The sequence below is a fragment of the Leptodactylus fuscus genome, chromosome 1, assembly GCF_031893055.1.
Source record: "Leptodactylus fuscus isolate aLepFus1 chromosome 1, aLepFus1.hap2, whole genome shotgun sequence".
Classification (NCBI taxonomy): Eukaryota; Metazoa; Chordata; class Amphibia; order Anura; family Leptodactylidae; genus Leptodactylus; species Leptodactylus fuscus.
In genome coordinates this window covers 155,301,212-155,322,038 of record NC_134265.1, presented here as the reverse complement: position 1 = coordinate 155,322,038, position 20,827 = coordinate 155,301,212, and the positions used below count along the sequence as shown (strand labels likewise).

At 41.9% G+C, this 20,827-nt stretch overlaps 1 protein-coding gene across 1 annotated transcript in view; it reads right to left on the bottom strand.

Moving 5' to 3' along the window:
* DOCK8 (dedicator of cytokinesis 8) overlaps positions 1-20,827 on the bottom strand; it is a 152,873-nt gene that overhangs the window by 106,997 nt on the left and 25,049 nt on the right. The window contains exons 3-4 of the mRNA XM_075278396.1: positions 8,310-8,485; positions 8,020-8,091 (exon numbers count right to left, since the gene is read on the bottom strand). Of these exons, the coding sequence (XP_075134497.1) occupies positions 8,020-8,091; positions 8,310-8,485 (248 nt within the window). The remainder of the gene's footprint in view (positions 1-8,019; positions 8,092-8,309; positions 8,486-20,827) is intronic.

Sequence of the window (20,827 nt, the reverse complement as noted above, 5' to 3'; positions counted from 1 at the left end):
AAGACTGGCATTAAAATCGCCAGTCCTTATTCTGTGCAAATTACAATGATTTTCTTAAGAAAATGCCACAATTTTACCAAAAAAGTGAAAAAAGTGGTGTAAAAAGGCAAACAAGAACCGACTTTTTGTGACTATTTTAAATCACTTTTCTGGCCATAAAGGATAACTTTAGACATTCGATCCATCAGAAATTACATAGTCTTATGAATCTGGCATTAGACCTTATTCACACAACAGAAAAATAACAGCCGTGTGATGGCTGTTTTCTAAAAGGCTGTCATGCCAATGAATATCTGCGGTTCTAGACATAAGTATAACCACATGAACAGACTCTAGATATTCATGGGTTTTAACCTCTTCCCACAATGCACCGTACTACTACGTAATAGTACAGCTCTGTAATGTTGCGGACACAAGAGCTGTGCCTGTGGCATTACTTCCAGCACAGTTTTTTTCATTCCAATGATGCACACCCTCTCAACACCTGTCAGCTGGACAAGTGAACAGCAGTGGAATGTTTAGCCAACAACAGTCTCTGATCAAGAGGTATACTACCCAAAAGTAGCCCCTGGGAACCTTTTCAGGGTCCATTCACTCAGAGTTGAGCGGAAAAAGGAACCCACTGTAGTCAATGGGAGGCCTCTTTTCCACGCTGATTCTGATGCCAGAATCCGCACCAGAAAACTCTGTGTTAATGGACCCTCACATTGCAGCAGAAGATTTTAGGTCCTCTTGTGGCAAGAGCCAATGTCTAATCAATATATTATTAAAATATTAACCCCGGGTATAAAAATGACATAATGAACTCACTATAAACCCTATACCCTATTGAGTTAGAATTACTGGATATTAATCCTAAGAGGTGAAAATTATTGTCCTATTCATTTTCCCGCTTGTTCACCCAGAAAAATTTTTTTTTCCATAATTCGAATTGTATCCAACTCCTTATATCAAAGGTAATAGGGTATATATTTTACCAAACTGGGAAAGATGGTGTGTTCCCAAATTTAGCAAACAATAGACTAGTGTCTTTACTAATATCTAAAAGAAAGACAATTTAGATGCAATGCTGCCCATATATGGTAGAAATGGATTTTAGTATGGCTAAATTAATAGCCCCTACTCCTTTGTAAACCCATTCCTCCAAATAAGTATTTTGTCAATATAATAGCTGATAACAGCTGCTAGCAGAGGTCCTATAAAGAGATAACTCCCTAGGTCCCTATTCACATGTAACAGTCTTGTCTCAACGCGTTTCTCTCCTATACTGAGGAGTTCATCAGGAGACTAAATAACTACTAGAGTCCACAGACCCACTATTTCGTCTACAGACATACAGGTATACCGCGCCTCCCAATATGCTCTCACAAGACACGGCACCCTCGTATATTTTTTAAGAGCATAATAGTTCACTTCCTCAATGTTAAAGATGGGCAGTTAAAACCGCCGTTCCCCTTTTTTGGAGAACAAAGTTCGTGAATTGATCGATTCAAGTGGAAGTTGTGTTATATAATCAGTTTTGAATCAGTAGAAGCCATTATGGCAGGCTTTCTATCAAACACATTGAGTGGAGAAACATGGTTGGATGATGTTAACTCAGTGTTTTCAGAAAATGAGTTTACACCCAATTTGCATACCTCATCAATCAAAACAGCTTTTAAAGATCTTACTAAGCTGTATCGTAGTCATGTTAGATCATGGTGGGAAGTTCAGGGTCTGAAGAAATATGTAGAGAGTGGAATTGTTCCCAGAGGTCTAAGGAGTACTGTCCTACCCAATAAAAGACTTAGGAATTTGGAGTTAATGAAGAAATGGGAGAAAGAATTAACTGAAAGTTCCATACGGCTAATGGGTTTTCTCATTGAGGAGGAACAGAAAAATCTAGATAAATCAACGACAGATTTGAAAGAGATGATAGAGGGAGTTAAGAGATTTGCCCAAGATCCTGAATTTGATAAGAAAGAGAAAGCTCTTGAGAATAACATTGAGCAATATGTAGGTCTTATTAAATCCAGGAAACACTTTCAGTTTCAGCGGGACTTGGGTGAATTTAGAGACAACAAAGCATATGATCATCTACTTAAGGAACGAGAAAAAATAGACGTCTCCTCGTCAGAATATGAGACATCGGACAGTGAAAGACCCAAAAGACCCCCTAATAGAAATATAAAAACAAGAGGTAGGGGAAGAGGTAACGGGCTAGCCTCTAGAGGTGATAGAGGTAAAGTAAAGAACTCTGAGATGGCAACTGGGGGTGAGAGATCCGGTTTTTTAGGCCAGGGACCCCCCATTTCCCACTACCTGCTAAGGGGAAGGGGAGATACCTCAAGAAAGGGAACGGACTAAATTGTGATGTCTGGGATAAGAGAATAGGGGCACAAACATCTAGTGGTCCCAATCCATACCCAGATAAGGAATTAGGGACTCAAATATCTAAAAGTCCCGATACATATTCTTCTAAAGAACCCATGGATGAAACACAAATTATTAACCTATCCACTAGAACTCTAACGCAGGAAGAACAACTGTTGTTATCTAGAGGATTGTCTTTTGTTCCAACAAATAAATTTAGTGAATTTGAATAGGTCAAAGATGTGAGTCTCTTTTGTAGAAAACTTAGGTGGGCCAAATATATGAGCCTGGTGAAACAAAGAAAATGTGATGACTGGGGGATAGAAATGGAGGATCTACCAGGTTTGGAAACTTTGGAAGATCTGTTTAAGGAGGGACAAGGAATATCGATCCCTAAGCCTAATACTAACCTCAGACCTAAGAGTACCAAATCACCTCCAGTTTTTGACACAGGGCATATTGATGCATTTGAGGCTCTAGTCATTGAGGAAATTAAAAACTTGCCCCCTATGAAATCAGACAGATTAAATTTGACTAGATCAGAGCTGGCAGCATTGAAATCTCTGGAATCAGATGCAGATTTGATCATTAAGTCATCAGATAAAGGGGGCAATGTTGTCCTAATGGATAGGCCTGCCTATGTTAAGATGTGTGAGGACATATTAATGTCTGAAGACTCATATAGGGTCCTTGAAAATGATCCCACTGATGTATTTGTAAGAGAATTGAAAACCATTTTGTTGGAGGCATATGAGTTGGAGCTGATTACAAAACAAGAATATCAATTTATGCTTCCTAATAAGCCACAGGTAGCCACATTTTACGCACTTCCGAAAATACATAAGGGGGTGGACCCGCTGAGGGGGCGTCCGATAGTCTCGGGCATAGGAAGTGTAGCGCAGAATATTAGTACGTATGTAGACACCATTTTAAGATCCTTTGTTACTGCGTTGCCTTCCTATGTCCGGGACTCCATGGACGTCCTCAGACAGTTAGAAAATCTGGTCCTACCCCCCGATACTATGGTGGCTAGCCTTGATGTAGAATGTCTCTATGGTTCCATCTTGCATAATCTTGGTTGTGGGGCTGTACGCTATTTTTTGGAACAAAGGAGGAATCAATTATCATCTCATAATGAGTTTGTCCTTCGTCTCCTGGAGTTTATTTTGGAAAGAAATTATTTTACTTTTAACGGGCGCTTCTTCCACCAGCTCAAAGGAACAGCGATGGGCAGTCCGGCTGCGCCCACGTATGCCAACTTGTTTTTGGGCTGGTGGGAGGAGCGCCTCGTTTTTTCAGAGACAATGGATCAATGGTCGGAGTACATATTGTTATGGCTCCGATACATTGATGACGTTCTAATTTTTTGGAATGGAACATCAGATCAATTTAAATCCTTTGTAGATACCTTGAACCATAATGATCTCAATTTGAGGTTTACTGCAGAGATACACCCTTTCAGGATAAACTTTCTTGATTTATGTATCAATATTGAGAATGATGGAACAGTGAGTTCAACGGTCTTTCGTAAACCCACCTCGACTAACAGCTTATTGAGGTGGGAAAGTTTCCACCCAATGCCTTTGAAAAAAGGTATCCCAAAAGGGCAGTTTCTCAGGATGCGTAGGAACTGCTCTGAGATGGGAGAATTTAACGTAAAGGCATTAGATCTATGCGAACGTTTTAGACATAGGGGATACCCTGAGGAAACAATTAAAACGGCCTTTGATCATGCCGAGAAATGTGACCGCAAGGAGCTATTAGTTCCCAGAAGGAGACAGGAGGAAGGAAGATCTATAAGGTTGATTGGAACATATGACAACAGACATAAGAACGTTAGGGACATCATTAACAACTATTGGAAAATTTTACAATTGGATATTGACATCATTAATGAAATCACCCCAAATCCCTCCATAACGTTTAGGAGGGGTAGGAATTTGAAAGACCACCTAGTACATAGTCACCTTGAGCCAGTTAAGGGGAACAACACTTGGTTAGATAAGTCAACTCCCAGAGGGATGTTTAAATGTGGGGGGTGTAAAGCATGCCAATATGTAAAAAAAGGTGATTCTTTCCAGAGTGCCAAAACTGGTATCTCATATAAGATAAGGGATTACATTAACTGCAGAAGCAGTGGGGTAATTTACCTGGCTACATGTCGGTGTGGAAAGAACTATGTAGGAAAGACCATAAGAGAACTAAGACGTAGGATCTTGGAACATGTGGGGTATGTGAATCGGAAAGAGGATCAACCCATAAGTAGACACCTCTGGGAGGAACACAATGGCGATTTAAAATTTCTGACATTTCAAGGAATAGAGATAGCTAGACCCTCTATACGTAGAGGTGATTTGGATAGAAAATTGTTACAACAAGAGGCGAAGTGGACTTACAAGTTAAAAAGTATGAAACTGGATGGTTTGAATGAAATTATCTCTTTTACATCTTTCATCTAAGGAAATTCCTATATAGGGGAATTTTTGATGTTAATTCCTTACTTTTGAGAATGTGACTGTGTGAGTTTGGGGGTGGGTCTCTATGATACGTGCAATCAGATCGTTTACCGATATTGCGCTAAAAAGTTTTTGACCACCATACCAAACCATTAGGGGTTAGAGATAGGAGTTTTGTGAAACATGACTTAAATTGACGGTTTGGATTCAAATATGATTGGGTTTGAGAGGGACTTCTAGAAGGTAGATCATTGTGTATATGGATAGTCAGGGAATGGTATTTCTGGGCTAGGTACCTTAGGGATGGCATTTTTATATATATTGATGGTTAGTTTGGACAGTCAACAGGTCCTAATGAATAAAAAATATATTTTTCTCTACATATTTATACATCTATAGGTTATGGCTCTAATTAAAAGGATATCTATAATTATAGAACCATGCTGCATGCTGTTGTATCACATTTTGTGTGAAAAACGCACCTTTATTATTAATATCTTAGTATGGATTCACATGGTGCGGTTTTTGGAGAAAAAAACGCATTTCTGCGAAATATGTATATACTTTAATCGGGTTAGCTGTGAATTGCTGCAAACTATCGATTTTGAGTGCAGAGGATGCGATAAGGGAAATACCATATCGATACTTACCTGACTTTGGATGTCCTGAAAGAATAACACTCTCCGACCATGAACGGTGAGCTAGTAGCGTCACCGTCACCATAACAACCGAGCCTCGCGCTTACAGTCCAATCGGAGGGTGGGAGCGGCTCTCGCGGGAATTCCGGGAGACACGCCCCCACTCTGGAGCGATGCGCGCGAAAGGCTGGGTGAGTAGACCCTTACGTCCCGGGTATAAAGGGATGTACAATGTTGATTTGCCTTCAGCTTTCATCTCTGTACCTGTGCCTACCATCAAGGCACGGGGAACGGCGGTTTTAACTGCCCATCTTTAACATTGAGGAAGTGAACTATTATGCTCTTAAAAAATATACGAGGGTGCCGTGTCTTGTGAGAGCATATTGGGAGGCGCGGTATACCTGTATGTCTGTAGACGAAATAGTGGGTCTGTGGACTCTAGTAGTTATTTAGTCTCCTGATGAACTCCTCAGTATAGGAGAGAAACGCGTTGAGACAAGACTGTTACATGTGAATAGGGACCTAGGGAGTTATCTCTTTATAGGACCTCTGCTAGCAGCTGTTATCAGCTATTATATTGACAAAATACTTATTTGGAGGAATGGGTTTACAAAGGAGTAGGGGCTATTAATTTAGCCATACTAAAATCCATTTCTACCATATATGGGCAGCATTGCATCTAAATTGTCTTTCTTTTAGATATTAGTAAAGACACTAGTCTATTGTTTGCTAAATTTGGGAACACACCATCTTTCCCAGTTTGGTAAAATATATACCCTATTACCTTTGATATAAGGAGTTGGATACAATTCAAATTATGGAAAAAAAAAATTTTCTGGGTGAACAAGCGGGAAAATGAATAGGACAATAATTTTCACCTCTTAGGATTAATATCCAGTAATTCTAACTCAATAGGGTATAGGGTTTATAGTGAGTTCATTATGTCATTTTTATACCCGGGGTTAATATTTTAATAATATATTAATAAAAGTTACATTTTATGCCTTTTTTGGAGAACAAAGTTCGTGAATTGATCGATTCAAGTGGAAGTTGTGTTATATAACCAATGTCTAATCAGACTACATCTCTAATCATTTACCGTACATATCTGTCTAATGCTTGGTTCACACATCAGTATGTCATCCGTCTGTTTGAATTCAGTTTGAGACCAAAAACGGACTGATACACATACTGATTGTATACTGACACCTTTTTATGCTGATAGCAAACAATGTCCATCCCCTAGAGGACAGATAAGGGAATTAAAAGTAGCATTGTAAACAGAGTAGAGATAAGGACATACAATAAGTGTCCTTATCTCATATAATAAGTGTCCTTATCTCTACTCTGTTTACAATTTTCTACTTTTAATCCCCTTAGGGGACGTTCACACTACCATCGGTGTCCAACAGCTAGTGTCTGATCCTAATGTTCATTCAAAATCTTGTGCGGATATTAGAAGCGGACACTAGCTGTGTCCGTGACATTTTGTATTGATTTTAATGGACATCGGGTGCGTTCTTTTACAGTCCGTGCCTGTCCTTAACAGTCCGTTCCCAAAGATGTCCGACTTTTCAAGCGGACAGCAAAACCCGACATGTAGGTTTTTGCTGTCCGCTTGAAAAGTCGGACACCTTTGGGAATGGACAGTTAAGGACAGGCACGGAGTGTAAAAGAACGCACCCGATGTCCATTTAAATGAATGCAAAAGATTTGGGACGGACATTAGCAGCAGACACTAGCTGTCGGACACCGATGGTAGTGTGAACGCTCCCTTATCTGTCCTCTAGGGGATGGACAGCGTTTGCTATCAGTATAAAAAGGTGTCAGTATACAATCAGTATGTGCATCAATCCGTTTTAAAGTCTCAAACTGAATTCAAACGGACGGATGGCATACTGATGTGTGAACCAAGTCTAAGACATACCTGCATGCAGTGGTTTGTAGCAATTCGATTTCTATCTGAGTATGTTACTTTTTTTGGTCGATTAATATACACTATTTTCATACACACTGAACAATATACAGATGTAAAAGCGATGTGTGTGTTTTTTAAAGAAATAGTGCCATTCTTGTGGATGGGCTGTGTCTGTTATTGCTGCTTTGCCCCAATGAAGTAAGGATAATATTTCCTAGCAACATCTCTTCGCTCTGGCTAATAGAAAGAGGGCCCATTAAGGGGTTATCCATATGGCAGAAAGATAAGAGGAATTTGAGGTGCCCACTTCCTCGCCAAATTTTGTCCTATGTATCCCTTGGTCGAAAGCCGAAGCAGATTAGCCACAGATAAAATGGAACAGATCAGCTTTCGTTTTGTGACTATATCAGAGCAGGACACTATTTTTTACAGCTTCCACTGCCACCTCCTGTTGAAAACAATGGGAGGAAGATTTATTATGCTGAATTGGAAGCTGAATTGGAGGTGGAATTCCTTATTGGAGGTGGAATTCCTTAAACAAAAACATCGGTTAGTAGTTCGCACAAGTCTAAAATTCTCAGTTAGCAGCCATTTCGATATAGGCAAGGAGAAAATTATGACTAGAGTATAATTTCACTGTATATACTGTACTTACTTTCTGTTCACAATCAACCAGTCTCGTAGATATATCTGAATGCAATCTCTGACATGTTGATCCAGCTCAGCCCTAGAAAAATAAATATTAAAAAGACTTGTGAAATCAACTGACCTGGGAGAAAAATGGTCAACTCACACTTAAGGCCGGGTTCACACAGGAGTTTTTTGGTCAGGATTTTGATGCGGAATCTGCATCAAAATCCGGCTCAAAAAACCACCTCCCACTGAAATCAATGGGAGCTGATCATTTCCTTTTTCCACGAGCGGTCCCACCAGATGAGTACATACCCTTCTTCAGGTACAGAAGGCTGAAGTGTTCTACAGTCTTTGGGTTTATATACAAGGTCCAGATCATCTTCGGGAAAATCACCAAGCTCTTGAAGAAGCTCATGATTTTGACTGGTAATGTGTGTCATTAGGTAGTTTTCAAAATCTACTGGATCCACTGCGTCGTAAAATGGAGGCTGTAGAAATAAAAGAGAGACCAAGAAATTATTCACCATAACATGAATAAGGGCCAGTTTACACGGAGTTTACAGGCGAGCATTCTGGCACGTATACACGTGTCAGAATGTGAGGGCTCAAAACAGATCCCATTCATTACAATGGGTCGTTACGGTCGTATAACGCGCATAATTTTGTGGCTGCAAAATCACGCGCACAAAATTACAGGTAACAGGTAAATGGAGGCGTATGAATACTGCATGTTTCATTTATGCACCAAGTGAACACTGCCTATAATAGTTTGAATAATGTCTTTTCAGGTCTTACGTAGCGAAACACAGCAAATAAATGCTGTGGAAAAATATGCAGTAGAAACGCATTACTTTCTTCCGCAGTGTTTTTCATTGCCTTTTTGTTGAGTTTTCCTTTGCGGACTTTCTGTCCTTATTATACCTATAGGGAAAACATCAGCATTGCCGCAGGTGTAATTGACATGCTGTGATTTTCAAAAACACAGATGTTTTTGGAAAACACAGCTTTTCTGCTGCAGATTTTTTTCTCAAATGTGTGGATGAGATTAGCCACTTTGGTACTGTAAAATGCAGTAATTTTTGCCACGCGTTTCTGCTGTGGCACGAATGCTGCGTTTTTGCAACGTGGGGCTTCAGCCTCAGAGACATTTTCTTCCATCCCCCCAAATATTGGATATAGCTTAGAGGTCTGAAATAGCGTAGCAGAAATGTATTTTATGTTGTCACAACAGTTGGATAACTCACATTATTATAGGTAGGGATATAAGATTTCTATTCACTCTGCTCCTGTGCTTTACTCATTATGACAAGTGTTCACTCACATTAAATTACAATTCAATCTTCATCCATTGGCCATCGCAAACGTACAAGGTATATTTACAGCTGGTTGTCAAAAATCTAATGTGTATGGCTAACTTGAGGTTAACTGGATTCTTAGTAGGTCTTGCAAAAACTTCAAAAAGAACCTGACCCCACAGTATTTATATTTGCTTTCTCTCTGGGAATAATACAATATAATGTTACAGTTGCCCAATTTCTGTGTGCGCCCTTTTACCTCTATTTAAGCCTGTACTTATGCATAAAGTAACACAAATGTGAAAATGATCTTAAACTGATGATGCAACAAACACATGAGAAATAGCTCACAGAAAACACACACTTGAAGAAATGAGTCTCAAATATGTGTCAGTATCAGTAATATACACAAACACAATTTACCAGAAAGACAATTGCATAAAGCAGCCCTTACTAAGTGCCCGACATGACAACATACTGCTCTGCGAAGCAATTCATGTGGAAACAAACTTACTCCAGGTGTCCTTCAAAATGGCTGCTGGAGGAAACTGATCAGAGTACAGTGATGAAAACAGTGATGTTTGACTCATATTGAAAAAATACCGCAAGCTAGCAGAGAAAGGAAACAAGCTTGTCGCCGCAGTATACCAGTATAAGGAAGTGACTACACTGACATACTTCTTCACACGTACATTTTTGCACAGCTCCCTGTGATACAGATGATGGAAGGCTGAATTTTAAGCACATTCACGTTGCCTTCATATGCACTTGATATATACCGCTCTGGGAAGTAGTGTGAAACAAAGCTCACTCATTCCAGACATCATTTCTTATTGTTACCCCATCACCTTTAAGATTCAATAATCATTTAATTCATGAAACAGAGAAATTGAATACATCAGGCACACTCATATTGTTGCACTAGGTATATATACCCATCAAATATGGCTGTCCCTGAATGACAGTGTGAAGAGGTCCCTAGTTCTGTGTTATTTGAGATCTGATCAATTTGACGTGGTCTGTTTGCAGGAGATGCACCTGGAGGGCGGGAGGCTCCACTGGTTACGTAAGTTCTGCGTACGCCGGGCCTATCACTCCACTTTCTCCTCCAATGCCAGGGGGGGTTTCCATCTTCATTTGATGCACATTTAATTTTTAAGTTGCTGGGAATTAGCATAGACGGGGCTGGGGGAAATGGAATTTTACATGCAATGATGTATGGAGCACCGCTTATAGTGGGTGGTGTCTATGTTCCACCACCCTTTCGGTGTGGCTTTCTGCAGCCTCTGGTAGATTTTATGGTGGCCCGTCCGGAGTTCCGGTGTCCTTCTTCCCTTCAGCAGTTTGCGGAGGGGTTGGGTCTAATGGATGCCTGGAGGTTTGTGCAACCTGGGGCTAGGGGTTACTCTTGCTTTTCCTTTTCTTACAATTCTATGTCCTGTATTCACTTGGGGTTGCTGGGAAGATCTCTACTACCCTATGTTTCCAAAGTGTCTTATCTCTCCCACTCTATTTCAGATCATGCCCCATGACTTCAATGGGTTCCTTTTCTAGGCTGAGGCCCCATGTTGCAGAAAAGCTGCTTTTGATGTTTTTTTAAACCAAAGCTAAGCTTCAACAGGAATGGGAAATATATATAGGATTTCCTTATACTTCTTCCTTCTGCTAAATTCACTCCTAGGTTTGGGTCAAAAAATTGCAGTGAATTCTATTTTGCTGCCTTGGACATTTCTACAGGTGGCCAGTGGTTTGTATTGTTTACATATAATTGTTTTTATTGTTTCTTTTGCAAGTCTATGCTTGTTTGCTTTTGTCATTCAAAAATGAATAAAACTTTTGAAAAGAAAAAAAACAGCAAAGCCTACATCAAAAAACTGAACATGAAAAACCTCTTTGGCTATGGCCAAACATTGTGAATCACAGCTGAAACTCTGCTGAAACACCTGATCTGTGAGGGGTCTAGGTGTTGGAACCCCACAGATCGATCAACTACTGATAACCTATCTTGTGGGTCATCTAATGTTAATGATAGGCCATCAATTTGGTGGATAACCCCTTTATAGGCAATTTCTTGCCTTTAATTACCTACGTATAGGTCTATCATAGATAGTCCAACAGCTAGGACCCCTACTGATCATTTGTTTGAAGGAATCAGAGTTCTTGTGCAAGTGCCATGAACCCCTGCCAGTTTACATTGCACATAGTGGCCACACGATGTAAATACTGAATGGGGCGGCAGGGCGTTGGCATACCCAACCTGTGACTGTATTACATTACAATTTAAGGACTGGAATCAGGAAGTGGATATGGGGAAGTTGCGTGGCTTGGTTGTGGAGGGAACCCACTGGAGGATCCCGTTCTTGTCATTGGAGGGTCATAGAACGGTGAGTGATTGTCGCCATTGCCCCACACTGCAGCTCCTAAAAAAATGTAGTATAGAGGGAAAGCACTGATGAATATAGAGGGCCTCACTATCTACATCTAGCATGACCCTAGTTTAACTTAGTAAACGTTAGCCTTTGGGACAGTGAGAGAATCCGTACAATGGCCTTTATAGTAGAGATGCCTTAGGAACCAGCATTGCAAATTCCCCCTGCATGTAAAATCCAAATGGGAGGCAGATGTTGGAACCCTGACAGATGATCAGTGGAGTGAAATTTTCGACCTGACCCTTATGCTGTCACTTAGTAAGGCGCAAATACACTACCGATAAGTATTTGGACACCCATGCAAATGAAGATATCTGCGGTCGTCATGTATGTCACGCCTTAGTCCCAGTGCATGGTAAACTCAACAATGACGCCTATTGCACTATTTTAGATAACAGTGTGCTTCCTACATTATGGCGGTTCTATGGGTCGGACCAATGTTACCTCCAGGATGACAACGCCAGCTGTCATATAGCGAGGTCTACCATAGCTTGTGTAAGCCGATGGCTGGTCAGATAATGGAGGGGGTATACATCTCACTCAGACTACTAAGGTGGGTGAGATGAGAAAACTCCAGAAAGAATGTTTCTCAGCAGATAACTATTGTCTGCTGAGGGTTATTTCAGAGTTCCGGTTACTGGGCTGGATTTTTAGGAATGGCAGGTAGGTTGGTAGTGGGACCTGTCATTCCACCCTCCTCCAGTCCACACTTTGGGGATGTTCTGGCAGCGACTCAGCTGCAGAGAGTCTGCTCATCAAGGGAGGCTTAAGAAGTCATCTCCAGCAGCAGACTTTGGGGCAGAGCTTGGCTGGAGAGCCAAAGAAAGAGGTCATATTTTTGGAGCTGTGTCCTGAATGATTCTACTGGCTTTTGATTTCTGTTATTCTAGGTGAGGTAACCTATTCTATGTTTAGTTAGAGCCTAGCCGGGCAGGTATTTATTTTTGTATTGTTTCTTTTTGTTGCTGCACTATATTTTTGAGTCAAAATAAAACTCTACCTTTGTTTTGGACTAAAGAAACTGGACTTGTGTGTCTATGCCACCCCACCTAGCAACCCCAGACCCTGACACTTGGTACAGTGACAATCAGGTTAACTGACTGGACTGGCCTGCCCAGAGCCCCGACTTGAACCCTATCGAGGGGTGCAGCAGCCATCAGTGAATGAACTTACCTGTCTTCTCCAAGCCGAATGGAATACAATAGCACTAGCCATCATACAAGGACTTGTGGAAAGCATGCCCCGGAGGGTTGAGGCTGTAATTGCCGCTCGTGGAGGCTCTACCAACTATTGAATATGAATAAATGTTGTTTTCTATTCTACCACAGGTGTCCAAATACTTATTGCTAGACAGTGTATACTCCCAGCCACTCCTAATACAAGAATATACAAGGCCCCAGCCCTGTTGCATAAATGGGGTCCTAGGTCAGACTCCAACTGCCCACATTGTGGACATGCAATAGCCCACCTTATGCATATGCTATGGGAATGTACAAGTTTGGGAACTTATTGGCTGATTGTTCAAAGGATAATTAGTAAAGTTTACAATATTTCATTATACCTAGGTCCTAGAATTCTTGGCTTTTTAGATGATAAAATAGAGCATACTCCCGAATTCACTAGCATATCCAATATACTATGTCATGCATGGAATTTCATAGCAACTCCCTATGCTATGCAACAAGATTAACTCCATCACTAGATTAGAACAAGTGGTATATACAAAGTGTAATGCCTCTTCTAAATTTGAGAGGGTTTAGGTTTCTTGGGTAAGTACCCCGGAAATGCCATCCAGAGTTCTTCTGAGACTGTAATTAGTACAGGCAGTGCCTACGAGCCATATTAACTGCCCAAAACCTCAGTTATACTTATTATTGAAGGTCTCTGTATGCTGTTCCGGAGACTTATCTTGTGTCCTTGCTGACTTTTGGTCCATGTATGCTCTATGACGATATATGACATCTATATGTTATTTATACTATGCCAATAGACCATGTACCTCTTTTTTTTGCATAGCTTATATGCTATGCAGAACCCTTTCGAAACAGAGGTTGTGGATGCCCTGGGGAAACTGAATGGACTCTAGAGTGGACTGTCTTCACGAATAGTCTATTATATGTTTTTATCGTCATTATTTTTTGTAGTGTTGTTTTGTTGTCATACAGTTTATATTCTTTTAATTTCCTCAACAAGTATTTTCAGCCATTAGGATGTAGATATTTTTAGGCTGTTAGTTATTTCTTCGCTGCATCTCTGCAGTCATAACCTTTAGTTTTTATGTTGATGTGTTGATGTACTACAGTTATTTGAGGATGAGGCAAGATTATTTCAAGATTATTTGTGTTAGTCAAACCATTCAGTGGTACATATAATGTATTGAAAACCTTTTATTCTATAGTAGAGGAGGGAATAAAACCATATATTTGTTTTTTTAGTGAGGGCTAAATTATGCATTACTTTTATAGTGCTGGTAGTTACAGTTGAGAAATACCAATTACATACACTTTTTATATTTCTTTAACATAATAAACATTATTATTTTATTTATTTATTTATTTTAATACTCGCCAGCTTTGGGAACCCATCACCCCTGGCAGCTGCAGGTTCTCATGTTCAAATTATATTGGGATGTCACCAACCCACCAATTCCCTATTGGTGATATCTCCACTCATTCTTGGGCCTTGAAGGGAATAAGTCATTGATATTGCCCACAAAGACAATATCTCTTTTATGATGTCTCTGACCCCTGTGAAATCACACTCTGTACCATCTTATACCACAATAACTAATATTTCTACCTTCTCTCCCTAGAACATTCCTAGTAACACAAAGTCTTCCACTGCCCTATGTGCTCTTTCATTGCCATCTGAGCAAATATTCTGCCTTCTCACCACAGCAGAATATTCTCCACTACCCCTAGAAACACACTCAACATTTCTTTATCAGCAATACATTCATACAGTCCTATGAAAAAGTTTGGGCACCCCTATTAATCTTAATCATTTTTAGTTCTAAATATTTTGGTGTTTGCAGCAGCCATTTCAGTTTGATATATCTAATAACTGATGGACACTGTAATATTTCAGGATTGAAAATGCGCAATATGCATTAAACCAAAATTTGACCGGTGCAAAAATATGGGCACCTCAACAGAAAAGTGACATTAATATTTAGTACATCCTCCTTTTGCAAAGATAACAGCCTCTAGTCGCTTCCTGTAGCTTTTAATCAGTTCCTGGATCCTGGATGAAGGTATTTTGGACCATTTCTTTCTACAAAACAATTCAAGTTCAGTTAAGTTTGATGGTCGCCGAACATGGACAGCCCGCTCTCAAATGATCTGAAAACAAAGATTGTTCAACATAGTTGTTCAGGGGAAGGATACAAAACGTTGTCTCAGAGATTTAACCTGTCAGTTTCCACTGTGAGGAACATAGTAAGGAAATGGAAGACCACAGGGACAGTTCTTGTTAAGCCCAGAAGTGGCAGGCCAAGAAAAATATCAGAAAGGCAGAGAAGAAGAATGGTGAGAACAGTCAAGGACAATCCACAGACCACCTCCAAAGAGCTGCAGCATCATCTTGCTGCAGATGGTGTCACTGTGCATCGGTCAACTATACAGCGCACTTTGCACAAGGAGAAGCTGTATGGGAGAGTGATGAGAAAGAAGCCGTTTCTGCACGTACGCCACAAATAGAGTTGCCTGAGGTATGAAAAAGCACATTTGGACAAGGCAGCTTCATTTTGGAAACAAAAATTGAGTTGTTTGGTTATAAAAAAAGGCGTTATGCATGGCGTCCAAAAAGAAACAGCATTCCAAGAAAAACACATGCTACCCACTGTAAAATTTGGTGGAGGTTCCATCATGCTTTGGGGCTGTGTGGCCAATGCCGGCACCGGGAATCTTGTTAAAGTTGAGGGTCGCATGGATTCCACTCAGTATCAGCAGATTCTTGAGAATAATGTTCAAGAATCAGTGACAAAGTTGAAGTTACGCCGGGGATGGATATTTCAGCAAGACAATGATCCAAAACACCGCTCCAAATCCTCAGGCATTCATGCAGAGGAACAATTACAATGTTCTGGAATGGCCATCCCAGTCCCCAGACCTGAATATCATTGAACATCTGTGGGATGATTTGAAGCGGGCTGTCCATGCTCGGCGACCATCTAACTTAACTGAACTTGAATTGTTTGTCCAAAATACCTTTATCCAGGATCCAGGAACTGATTAAAAGCTACAGGAAGCGACTAGAGGCTGTTATCTTTGCAAAAGGAGGATCTACTAAATATTAATGTCACTTTTCTGTTGAGGTGCCCATACTTTTGCACCGGTCAAATTTTGGTTTAATGCATATTGCACATTTTCTGTTAGTACAATAAACCTCATTTCAATCCTGAAATATTACGGTGTCCATCAGTTATTAGATATATCAAACTGAAATGGCTGTTGCAAATACCAAAATATTTAGAACTAAAAATGATTAAGATTAATAGGGGTGCCCAAACTTTTTCATAGGACTGTATATACTACACCTGTACAACCACCTGCATGCAGCACATCCATTCTCCAGACCACTCTCCTCTGCCGCCACCTGCTGTTCAGTGTAGTAACTGCCTAGTAGATGCTAACTGGAGTGATGTTCATTTATTATGAGCCACTGTGAATGAGGCAGTCTCTAGTACGATGTATGCTATCCACGGTTATTTCGGGACCGTCGTTACAATGTTTGCAAGGTTCCATTTGCAGTTTCATTCACACCAAACACGTCCAAATTGAAACTGCTATTATACTCTGGGGTTTATTCAGAACCCAAAACATAATAAATTGAGGCTTTAGGAAGGTGATCAAACATTAAAAAAAACAGTGTTACTCACCTATCCTGGGCACCGGTGTGACTTTCTGATGTCTTCAGCGCATTTTAACTATTTCAGGGCCTCAGCTGGTCACGTGGCATTGTAACACAAAGAAGCAAGCATAACAACACTGCATGACCAATGTGACTGCGGAGGCCTGTGATTGGGCTTCTCCCTGATACCCAGTCAAAATCACCGAAGACAGCAGGGCATCACACCAGGGCCCAGGAGTTGCGAGTAACACTGGATTTTATGTTTTATCACCTTCCCATGGCCTCCGAAAAGGAATAGCAGTATAATAGCACTTCTGATTTGGCCATGTTTGGTCCGAACGAAACCACTCAACACATACTCGTACTGTAAAAGGGGCATGACCTAAATAATCTCCATTAATTGTAATCCAAGTAAATTTAGGTCATAATCGTCCAGCTATTACTGGTATGGGCAATGTCTCCTACAGTCAGGGCCGCCGATAGGCCAGTATTACTGCTACTGGCGTCAGGGGCCCGGCCAAATTGAAAAATGGGGGGGGGGGGCCCAGTTTTGGACCGCCACCATGTGCGACCCCTGGCGCCTGCAGCAGTCATTATACGGTATGTCCGATTTCAACTCAGATCTGCGTCCAGAGGACGCAGATCTGAGTTGAACACATACGCGGCTGAAGCGAGAGAGGCGCGCAGTGGCGAAGCGAGGAGCTGACCTGTGTCAGCTCCTCGCTTCAGCTGCATATGTGTCAGCGAGAGAGGCGCGCAGCAGCGAAGCGAGGAGCTGACCTGTGTCAGCTCCTTTCTTCGCCGCTGAACGCCGCCTACTGGCTGTGTAGACGCGATGTGATGACGTCACATCGTGTCTACAACTGTGCGCCAGTGAGGGAGAGAGGCGCGCGGAGAGCAGCGTGAGAACATGGAAGAAGGTACGTGTAATGCATACTGAGGTGGAACGTGAAACTGGGGGCAGATGAAGGAGAGGACGGCATGACACTGGGGGCAGAGATGGAGAGGACGGCATGACACTGGGGGCAGAGATGGAGAGGACGGCATGACACTGGGGGCAGAGATGGAGAGGACGGCATGACACTGGGGGCAGAGATGGAGAGGACGGCATGACACTGGGGGCAGAGATGGAGAGGACGGCATGACACTGGGGGCAGAGATGGAGAGGACGGCATGACACTGGGGGCAGAGATGGAGAGGACGGCATGACACTGGGGGCAGAGATGGAGAGGACGGCATGACACTGGGGGCAGAGATGGAGAGGACGGCATGACACTGGGGGCAGAGATGGAGAGGACGGCATGACACTGGGGGCAGAGATGGAGAGGACGGCATGACACTGGGGGCAGAGATGGAGAGGACGGCATGACACTGGGGGCAGAGATGGAGAGGACGGCATGACACTGGGGGCAGAGATGGAGAGGACGGCATGACACTGGGGGCAGAGATGGAGAGGATGGCATGACACTGGAGGCAGAGATGTGGAGACATGAATCTGGGGGCAGAGATGGGGGACATGAATCTGGGGGCAGAGGTGGGGGGACATGAATCTGGGGGCAGAGATGGAGAGGACATGAATCTGGGGACAGAGATGTGGAGACATGAATCTGGGGGCAGAGATGGAGAGGACATGAATCTGGGGGCAGAGATGGAGAGGACATGAATCTGGGGCAGAGATGGGGGAGACATGAATTTGGGGGCAGAGATGGGGGGGACATGAATCTGGAGACAGACATGGAGGGGACATGAAACTGGGGGCAGAGATGGAGGGGGGACATGAAACTGGGGGCAGATGAAGGGTCTATATGAAGCTGGGGGAGAGATAGAGGGGGGACATGTAATTTACGGGTGACTGTAGGAGGAATATACTGTGTGCGGGCACATGAAAAATTAATGAGAATGGGCGGAGTCAACATAAAAGTGGGCGGGGCTAAATTGCTGCGGCACGCAGAGCGCGCCGCACATTTCGTCCCTCTTTTGGTTCTTCAAAAGTTGGGAGGTATGGGTACAGGGGGCAGTGGAAAGATGTTAGAAGGTGGACGGGGGGGGGGGGGGGGGATTGTTGGGGCATCAGGTGTGCGGTACTGCGGAGAGGGAACTGGGGCAATAATATATAATATATAAGTTTTTAGCTGGAGAACTACAAGGCACACAATACCTCCAAAGGTATGTGTGCTTTGTATTAATAATGATGTAGGCTGCTATGCTACTAGCATAGCAGCCTGTTTGGGAGTGGGACTTTCACTTTAAAGGAGTGTTCACATTGCGTTTTTGGCCTCCCTTGCCGGGATACGTTGGTAACTGGTCACAATCAGCTACCCACTTATCCCTGCACGGAGAACTGCAGGCCCCCCTTTTTTTTAATGGCCAGTTCTTCATGCAGGGATAAGTTGACAGCTGATTCTGACTGGTTACCAACATAGCCCGGCAAGGGAGGCCAAAAACGCAACATGAACAAGCCCTGAGGATTTATTAAGAGGGCTCTTATAGATGGTGTTGGCTCTCTATAGGCGCTGTCACACGTAGCAGATTGTAACTGCAAATAGAATCTGATTAAGCCTTGTAATGCTGCTAAATAAAGGGAAATGTAATACAGAGTTGGTATGTCGCAAAATAAAGTAGTTTTAAAATGGCGGTCGTGGGGGGGGGGGGCCCAGACACTTAGGCTGTATGGGGCTCCAAAATTCCTGATGGCGGCCCTGCCTACAGTGCATAACAAAAAAGGCTTGCTGTCCATGTATGCAGAGTTAGATCCCATCAAACCGTCAAAATGTACTTCGTAAGGATACTATTTAATATTTCGTACAATGTACTAGGAAGCTGAAAAAAAAAAATAGATAAAATTTGCATTTGTGTGACTTTCTCATGGGCTTCGTTTTTACATAATTCACTCTGTAGCCAAAATGATAGGTCATCTGTATAGTTTTTGTATGTTTTAACGCCTCAAAAATAATCCCAAACTTTGAAAAAAAAAAATTTCATAGGAACAAAGCACTCCCGTTCGTAGATCTCGTTTCATCCTCAAAATGGCAGCGCCCATGTGTCACCGGGAAAATCGAGGAGCAATAAATAACTAACATAAACAAACAATACAAACAACCAAGTAACATAATGTTACTGGGTGACAGACAGGTACAAAAGGAAAAAGTTGAGCCTATTGAGGAATTACAATCGACAAGTTAGAAACTGCTTATATAGCTGAGTTGTAGAAATAGTGTTGTTGTAGGGTGCTAGCTTGTCAGGCTATTTTCAAAAGTCTGGATTGTGGTAGATAATCTGATGTATTGCGGCAGCAAGGATATAGGAGATACATGGTAGAAATCTTAGAAATGATATAGGGAGCAGCAAAGATGCGGACAGGAGACCTTGGGAAATTAACATGTGGGGAGAGCTATAGAGATATTAATCCAATCACTGACATAACAGACAGGTTGTGGACGGTCTTGTATGTCATTGTCACTCTTTTGGAATAACTTTGACTATAGCTAAAAAATAAAAATATTAGCAGAGAAAAAAACATGTTAGTCAAGGTAGTGGAAATGTAGATGTTGAAAGGTAGACTGAGGATATAGGAGGAGTGAAGGAGTGTTGAAGCCGCAGAGGAAGAAGCTACAGTAGTCTAGGCATGTAAAACATTTTTGATGCTTGATGTCTAGTCTAAGTTTGCACTGTCTAAATCAGACAGTATTAGGCCTCATGCACACATATCTATGATTTTCACTGACCCATACATTGAAGATGGATTGACAGAACTGCAAGCATAGACAGGTATAGGACCTGCTCTTCACTGCAGCCTGGACACTCAACTACAGATGTGAAATGTATGGGTCAATACTTTCATACACAATTGTGGATCCATCTTGTGCATAGGACCATAGTCTACCCCATTATGCCAGCAGTATGTAATTAATATAATACGCAATATAATATTTATTTTGTTTCATTATATTACCTGTTGAGTACAACATGTAAATAGAATATCAAACTTAAAGGGATCCTATCATTAGAATCCCTTTTTTTCTAACTAACACGTAGGAAAAACCTTAAGAAAGGATTCTTCTCCTACCTTTATATGTCTCCGCACCACCGTTCGGTAGATATTCCGTTTTCCGTCTTTATGCAACTGAGTTCTCTCGCAGCACTGGGGGCAGTCCCCAATGCTACGAGAGAACTCTCCAGTGCTGTCTCCATCTTCTTCAGGAACCGGCCTCTACACGTCATGTTCGACCTGGCTTTCAATCTTCTACGCATGCGC